Source organism: Phaethon lepturus, unplaced genomic scaffold (assembly GCF_000687285.1).
Source record: "Phaethon lepturus isolate BGI_N335 unplaced genomic scaffold, ASM68728v1 scaffold36594, whole genome shotgun sequence".
NCBI lineage: Eukaryota > Metazoa > Chordata > Aves > Phaethontiformes > Phaethontidae > Phaethon > Phaethon lepturus.
In genome coordinates, this window is record NW_010536190.1 from 5,482 (window position 1) to 13,786 (window position 8,305).

Sequence of the window (8,305 nt, forward strand, 5' to 3'; positions counted from 1 at the left end):
TCTGAGGGACGGGGAGCGGGCGGTGGGAGGACATTGCTGCTCACTTAAACCCAGCTGGTCCCCTCCGACCCCCGTGGGGGCAGGGAGGTGGAAAGCCCATTAAAAAAACCTGCCGAGCCTGCTGGCACATTCCTTAGGCCCCCAAGTCCTGGGTAAGTGGCCCTAATTATTAAAATCAGCAGTCCTTATCAGATGACAAGGCCTTTTGCTTTGATATACAAAGGCAGAAGCTTAACAACCCCATCTTTCCCTGGAAGAGGAACAAAATGTGCACCTTAGCGTGCGGCTTTCAAACCTCCCTGCATAATCCCCTCACCGCCTGCCGGAGATACGTATATTGATCCCGGCTAGGAAGCTGGAGTGATGGGAGGTAGCGGGCCAGGGGAGGCCCGGTGCCCCCTCCCCGTGCGGTGACCCCGCCATGGTGACCCCGCCACGCTCTGTCGCGGCCCACGTCACTGCTTGTGAATTTTTCACGTGGCCGCTCTTGGGTACTCAACTCAAACATCCAGGCTGGGCTTTGGGTTTGATAGGAAGAGGGGAAACGGCCTCGAGTTGTGCCGGGGAGGTTTAGGCTGGGTATTGGGAAAAATTTCTTTACTGAGCGGGAGTGGTCAGGCATTGGCACAGGCTGCCCAGGGAGGTGGTGGAGACACCATAACTGGAGACGTTCAAAAAACGTGTAGACGTGGCCCTTCGGGGCATGGTTCAGTGGGCACGGTGGTGTTGGGTTGATGGTTGGATTTGATGATCTTGGAGGTCTTTTCCAACCTTAATGATTCTATGAATTGCTTCTCCAAGTGAAGCCAAGGGTGTTGGTATCAGTAACCCATATGTCCATTAATACAACCTGCTGCTCCTGTCCTCACATCCCCCATCCTCCTCTTTCCCACCCAACTGTATGCACAAAAACACAAGCTGAAAAAGTAGTAGGTTCTCCTAAAAACTGGGCCTTTTTATTGAGTGTTTTTATAATGCCAGGAAGATGGCACCCATATTTTGGGATGCCAAGCCTGCGACAGCAGCTTTTGGCCCTGTCCATGCCTCCTCTGAGACACGCTGGTCCTGCTCTAGTAGTTTTAGGCAGTTCTCTTGTTTCAGGCAGATACTATAACTCATAACTTGGCTTTCAGTGGGGCTGGAGCTGTGAACTTCTTGATATTTTGCCTGCTGATGCCAACAGCAAAACTCCTGCTGACTTCAGCAATGCAGCATCAAGCTTTAAGGACCAAGTTTTTGAAGGCATCAAAATATGTAGAGGTGCTTCCTGGGATTTGCCAAAGCATGCTTCCGATGCTAAAAGCAGCATCTTTAAAGTTGGGCTTCAGGTGTGTTTAGACAGAGTGTGTCCTGGTTGCTGCTGGTCTGAGCGATGGATGGTTAGTTGCTTCTAAAGAGGTTGAGCAGCCGGTGCACATGGTTCCCATGAAACTTGTGTGCTTTTCTCTAGCCCAGGACTAGCTGGTAACTAGATTGCTGTTTTGCTTGTCCCTAGGTCCTTCAAGAGGAGTGATCCCGTTAACCCATACCATGTGAATTCTGGCTATGTTTTTGCCCCAGCAACCAGCGCGAACGATAGCGAGATATCTAGTGATGCCCTGACGGACGACTCCATGTCAATGACGGACAGCAGCGTGTAAGTATCTGGTGTTGGCCGGGTCCTCCTGGATGCGCCACCTGTGAATCCGCTGCGCCGATGCACCGTGGGGGCTTTGGGGAGCCATGGGTCCAGGGTCACCACCCTGCTTCTGTTCGCCGTTGACTAGGGACTGCTGAAACTGAGGTGTGCGCCCAAACCCAGAGGTGTAGCAGGGCATGGTAGCCTTGCTGTTATGCAGTCGCCGGAGGTATCGGATGGAGTAAAATAATGAATCCCTCTATTGCCATTTTGCAACTGCAGCTGAGCAAACATGTTTTCCCCTATGCTAATGGTGCTGCCTGACTAACCCAAGGAGCGTATCTCCCTGAGCCTTTGTCTTAAGGCCAGGCTTCCTTAACTAGTTATCAGTCATCAAAGAGGAGGAGATTACTTCCTGTAGGAAGTACTTTCTGTAATTAAGGTTCATCATTAATGTCAGAACGTACATTAATAGGGCCAGTGACCTGAAGGGGCAAATAGCTGCTCATTTAGTGTGGCTGGGGCAGTCTTCAAAGAGCCATTTGAATGGAGCTGCATGGATCAGGTCTGGGTGTTTCAGGATCGTAGGGATGAGAGGTGACGCTGTGGCTGAGCCCAGGAATTGCAGGATCTGTCTTTTCCTCCTGACTCTGCTGAGAAGTGTGCAACTGGGAGCAAGCTCTCAGTTTGCTCTCCCCAGCAGGAGTGAAATGGTGCTTTTGTGTCTGTGGAGGAGACAGTAAGACTCACTTAGTGCTCTTAAGGACTGTTTTCTTCAACTGGGCAGAAGGCAGATGCAGCCATTTGTGTTTCCTGATCTTCACTTAAGTACAAGTGCTCTAGAAAAGCCCACCTGTAAACAGAGTGCTGGGTTCCTGGTCTTCATCTCCTAGGTGAAACTTCTCCAGTGTTTCTGTCAGACCTGTCCGGTGATTACTGTGTACTCCTTGGAGAGGTTTGCATGCTGGGTTTTTAAAAGTCAGCGTGCATGATGATGCACAACAGAAAACAGGATTTACCAAAAATCCTTGGTGCTTATACAAAAGCCTTTTTTTTTTTTTTTTAATGCACATGTGTGTTTTGAATCGATATTATGGAAAAAAATAGTTTGTTGTCCCACCGGATTCCCTTATTGAACAATATTGGCATTAAATAAAAGAGCTGAATCATAGGGTGACTTCTTTATTTCTTCTTACTGGCTCTGGTTGTATGTGATCATGTGTCAACAGAGCATTCATTGGGTTAGTCATTTCTGGACCAGTGTAGGGTCACTTGGGATTCACAGGGCTAGGATTATACCCTCTCTTCACAGCAATGCCAATTGTAGGCCTTATACAGATGAGAGCACTGAGTGAGAAATAAAGTGCATGGTGGATGAAAGGCTTAACTGAATCGCTTTCAGCCCATTGTTAGTCCAGGGGAGCTTAGCGGGGATGAGAGGGCAGCAGCCCGCTTTGAAATTTGCTTGAACAAGTGAATAGGAGCTCCCCATAAAGCAGCGCGTGAAAGGAGCCTGCCTGTTTTTTCCTGCCATAACAATAGCCCGCGCAGGCTGTGAGAGTTTGGGGAAGCTTGGCTGATTAAACTGCCCACAGCTCCAGGTTGGGGGGCGGTGGGGAGGGCTGGCGGGGAGCGGGGTGGCGGAGGTTGGAGGCATATTTCTTGCTGCAGAGCCGGTCCCCCGGGCATCCCCGGAGCCACGCTCCATCCGCGGGGCCGGGAGCAGGCGGGCGCTCCGGGATGTTGGGTTTTTTTGGAAGTGGGAGAGGTAAATCGGCAGTTTGGAAGGCTGGGCTTAAAGTTAAGGCTGATGTAAAACTTCCTTCGCAGAGGCGAAGGGCTGCTGCCAAGGTTGCAGTAAAACGTGTGGGATTCGCAGCCTCTCCTGGCACCTGGCTCTGCTGGTTGCTGAAGATGCTGTGAACGTGTTTGGGGCACAACCCCCCCGTGCTTTCGCAGGCCGAACCTGCGTGCTCTTCTGCCTGCGAGGTTTTACCCCCCTTTAACTGAGGACCCGGGTTTATTCTGTTTTGTCAGTGCAAATGCAAATTAGCTCTTTTGGCTTATATTGGTATCAACTGAAGAGGAAAAACTTGTTCTGGAAAAGTCTGTCAGACATAGCAGTAAAGTGAGGTTTGGGTTTGTTTTTTTTTTTCCTTTTAAATCTGAACTGTACTGGAATTAGGAGAGGTCTCCAAATAATGCACAATCTGCCTTTTTTTAAAATTTTATTATAGATGCCAGGGACCAGTCTGTCCGTATATATTTTGTAATAGCCACAAAGCATCATGCAAATTTCTATTTCCATTTCTTGATTGGGGGGGGAGGGGAGAGGAAAGGGGATTTTTTTTTTTTATTTGCTTATATCTTATTTATGGATTTACTTTGGACACAGGGGAATGCTGCTGAGCAAACTTCAAATATTACCTTATCTTACAAACCAGGCTTTTGATGTTGGCAAGATCAGAGGCTTGTTTCAGAGCCGTTGCCAAATGAAGATGGGAGTGAATGCATATGCGCATGAGTCTGATATTTCAAAGCAGCAGTAAAACTACATTCAGGTTAGGTCAGGCACATCTGAGTCAAAAGGCTAAGATAATTGGCTCAGCTTAAATGGCAGCTGACTGGGTAGAAGACTTCAAACTAGTGTTTCCCCCAGAAATGGATTGGCTTAGCCCCAGCCTGGTTAGCTGAAATGTTTATAATTAAACTCTACTATTTAGTGCCTAAATTCTGTAGCTCTTCAGCCCGCAGCTTTTAGTAGCCAAGAAAGTGAGTGCAAATGTTCGCTGCTGGAGCGGGGGGAGAGGTGGCACCTGGAGAGCTGGGGTTAACCTCATCCTGCCCCGAAACCTCTGGCCTAGCTCAGCCTTTTCACTTCAAAGGCACTTTCTCCTGGTCCGGGGGGGGATGCTTCAGCATCAGGGTTGCCCCCGTGCCCCATATCTCTCACTGTGCTGAGCCTGGCTCCAGCTCCATCCATCTGTCCCTCCTGCCGTCGGGCATCACCCGTTGGTCACCCCTTCAACCCTGGCGTTGTCCGTTTTCCCTCGCTTTTACATGGAAGGCCTAGGTTTAGACGGCGCTCATCGAAGTGGCTGTAAAAGTCCCTCCCTATTCTCCAGGCTGACTTTCCTGAGCCGCTCCACAGCCTTCCCATCCCAGTGAAATACCTCTTTCTTTTCTCTTTGTTTTTTTTAAATCTTTTTTTTAATTCTGCACCTTGTTACAAGTTGTAAAACTCTTCTGACAAGGCAGGGTTGTAAAGCAGGGAGCAGGAGGTTTGATTTTTTTAGGACATGGTTTAGGGGACATGGTGGTGCTGGATTAATGGTTGGACTTGAAGGTCTTTTCCAACCTAGTGATTCTGTGATTCTGTGATGTTGGGCTCTCTGGGGCAGCTATGGAGGAGTTTTAGGGGGAAGGGGCAGCCTTTGTACCGACCTGAACAAAAGCAAATCTTAAATAAAGTGAGGAGCCGCCCAGTTGGGTCAGCGTTGCTTTTCCTCCTCCTTTTCGAGCCACCCTGCTTGGGAATGACGCAAATCCCTGCTCCTGTTCCATAGCCTGTCCCAGGACTGTCCCTTCGGGCAGAGATGGTCTCCCCGGAGCTGGGAGCCTGGGGACACCCCGCGAGGGGATGTGCTTCCAGCTCGGTGGCCACAGCAGCGGGGTTGGGGACGGCATCTTGTGCTTGCAGACCTGGAGAGAGGTGAGGAGCTCAGGAGGGCTGTGGGGCTGCCTGTTGTCCCTTGGTCGTGTCCTTGGGTGCCTCATGTTGAATGCGCAGACCTTCAGCTGCTTCCCTGCTCCTCCCCATCTGGCCTCTTGCGCTGCCTTTTATAGAGGACACCTCCTCTTTAATTGAATATGTTAACGGGATTAGTCCCGTATGTACGTATGCATGTAATGTGCTCATGCTGGCATTTTTACTTACCTTTAAAATGCCTATTTTACTCTTTACTCTGTATATTGAAGGTCTTCTCTAAGAGACCCTTATCTCGGTAAGCCTCAGCAAACAAATGCTTCTCTGAGGTACAGATGATTCGATTTTCACTTTAGATTTGCTTTTCCCCTATCCTCCCCCAAAGCTAAGGCATGTCATGTGCCCCCAGGCCCTGCTGCCCCATGGGTTTGTGAAGCAGAAATGCTTGGTGGCCACCAGTGGCTGTGGTTGGTGGCCATGGTCAGCTGCGACGGCCGGCATGTGCCTGGCTGCTTCCCCAGAAAGCGCTTCAGAGCCACGTGGTGTGCAATGGGGTCATTAGGACAATTAGCTCCTTTCACTTGTAATGTAATGTGCGTTCATGGACCAAGTCTGGAGGAGGCTGATGTTCGTTTGTAGCATCAAGGACTTTCTCTGTGGTCCCAGCATGCTCTCTCTTATTGGTGAGATTTTTCCAAGTTTTTTAAGATGAAATTGTTCTGGTCTTTCACTCCAGGCTTTGCAGCTTAATCTTGCTCATTAAAACAATTTAATGGCCACTGAATGCTTTGGCCAAGATCTTCACAAAGGCCTGTGATAGCGTGCTTCAAACCTTGACTGTGGAGTGATGGCATCTAATCATCCTCCTCAAGAGAAGGGACCTGGCATCTCTAGGAAGGCATTCCTTTGCTCCTTGTCTCCGGCTGTGTGTCCAAAACGTGTCGGTGTGTGCACACCACTGTCATGGCCGCGGGAGGTGGCACGCGGGGACGCCGTGTCGGCTCTTCCTTGGGCAGGAGCTATTTTCTCTGCTCAGGAGATGAGTCAGGTGTGGGGGCAGGTGGATGAAAGGGATGGGACCAGAGATCAAGGTTATTCAGCCAGTCTGAGGGAAGGGGTGGAATTAGACATTCAGGATCTCCAGGCATGCTCTTCCAGCTGTCCCCGCTGTCTGTAGAAGGCCCTTTAATCCTGAGGTAATTTTTTGCGTGGCTGGATGGAAACACCCCATGTTGCCTTGAGCGGGCTGTGCAGGGGGCTGTTCCCACCGGTGCTCCTCGCCTGGTCTCTCCTCATGGCTTCCTGGCTGTGATCCGACGTGGCCGAAGGGAGCAACGTCGTGCCTGGAGGGTACGGCCCAGCTTTGCTCATGCCTTGCGGTGGCCTGCCTGTGCTAGCCAGCCTCAGGGCAGGAGAAACATCTTGGATCTTAAGTAGGGCTGGAGATGAGGAGCAGCCTTTTGGTGGCCATCCATCTTTGGCCTCTTCCTTCTTGTTTCCACAGCGCCAGCACCCCATGGTGTGTTTTGCAGCTTGAGGAAAGTTGTGGTCCCAGAGAGTGTAATTTGGTGGTGAAAAAGCAACAAAAATAAAGCGCCTTTCTGTCAGATGCCTCGAAAGTGAAACTGATGGGATCTTTGGGTGTCTTCCCTTGCGGAGTTGCCTTCAGCTTTCTTTTCAGCTTTTGCTTAGTTACTCCACATCCATGTAGATGGTGACACAAGCCCTTCCCAAGCTGCCAGATGTTTGAGGCTTCTCCTGGCTTCAGGTGACGTCCAGAGGGCTCAGCACCTCCGGGAGCGTGGGCCTGTGGTGTGCCTGGGTGGTTTCAGAGGCGATGGAGAAGCGTCTTGGTTAGAGCATGGGGAGAGCCCTGGCTGATGGTTACCTCTTTTCTGTGTGCAGAGATGGGATACCCCCATACAGAATTGGGAGCAAGAAGCAGCTCCAGCGGGAAATGCATCGGAGCGTCAAGGCCAACGGTCAAGTTTCTCTACCTCATTTTCCGGTAAGTTCAGGCAGGAGCTGCAGGGTCTGGGTTGGCCATGGGGAATGCTGGGGCTGGGAATGGGCAGGCGTGAAGGGAAGGGAGCAGGGGAGGAGAGCGTTTCCATCCCTACGGGATGCCAGAGAAGAGATTCTGTTCGGTGTCGGGCAGGAGCCATTGCTCTCAGCACCCTTGCAAAAAGCTGCTTGCGCACAGTCGCGTTTGGTCCTTCCCTGAAAGCCAGGTGCTAATTGGGGCTTTTCCATAGCACTGGATTTGTCCTGCACCAAATCCACGCAGAGATGCCCCAGTTGAGTCTAGTGAGAGCCTTGGCTCGGTCCACCACCCTGACACCTCCACCGGTGCCGAGCAGACCGGGGTTTGGCCTCGGGCGCGTCGCCTTCGAAAGCACGCCGGCTGTAAGCTGGCGGGAAGCAGGATCTCCCAAAAGAGAGACGTTTGCAGCAGATGCGTGCCTTGCTTTGAGGGGGTCCGATCCGCGGCGTTGCGTGCTCTTGAAAATTAACTCGCTGACTTGCTAATTCAGTTGACTTGCAGACTCCCGATTCCTGCAGTGAATAAACTGTTTACACAGACAAGTATAAACTTATCTTGTCTTGAGATTAATATGCTAAAATTCCTCTTTCTGCTGTCTTAAGCAGCAAGAAATCATAGATGATATTTCTGGTGGGGATGTTTATGTGGTTTTTCTTTTTGGTATTTTTTTTCCCTTCTTCCATAAAGAAAGTTCTATAGCCTGAGCTTGTAAATTAGATTATTTTGTCCCAGGGCGTGCAAATCGACTTTCTCTGTAAGGCAGTGCTTTGATCAGGGACTGAATAGAGCCAGCTTGTGTAAGAGTGACAATTTCCAGCAGAGTGGCCTTTTTCTACCCTCACATCATTTCTGGAGCTAAGTGGTTGCCGGAGAGAGGCCCCACCTCATCTGGTGGGTAGTATGTGAAAGAGTTGGCAGTTCAGCTTTCTGCTTTCGG

The 8,305-nt window shown here is 50.4% G+C and overlaps 1 protein-coding gene across 1 annotated transcript in view; it reads left to right on the forward strand.

Moving 5' to 3' along the window:
* LOC104620024 (axin-2-like) overlaps positions 1-8,305 on the forward strand; it is a gene marked incomplete at its 3' end in the record, with an annotated part of 14,850 nt that overhangs the window by 5,475 nt on the left and 1,070 nt on the right. The window contains exons 2-3 of the mRNA XM_010286100.1: positions 1,496-1,636; positions 7,230-7,332. Of these exons, the coding sequence (XP_010284402.1) occupies positions 1,496-1,636; positions 7,230-7,332 (244 nt within the window). The remainder of the gene's footprint in view (positions 1-1,495; positions 1,637-7,229; positions 7,333-8,305) is intronic.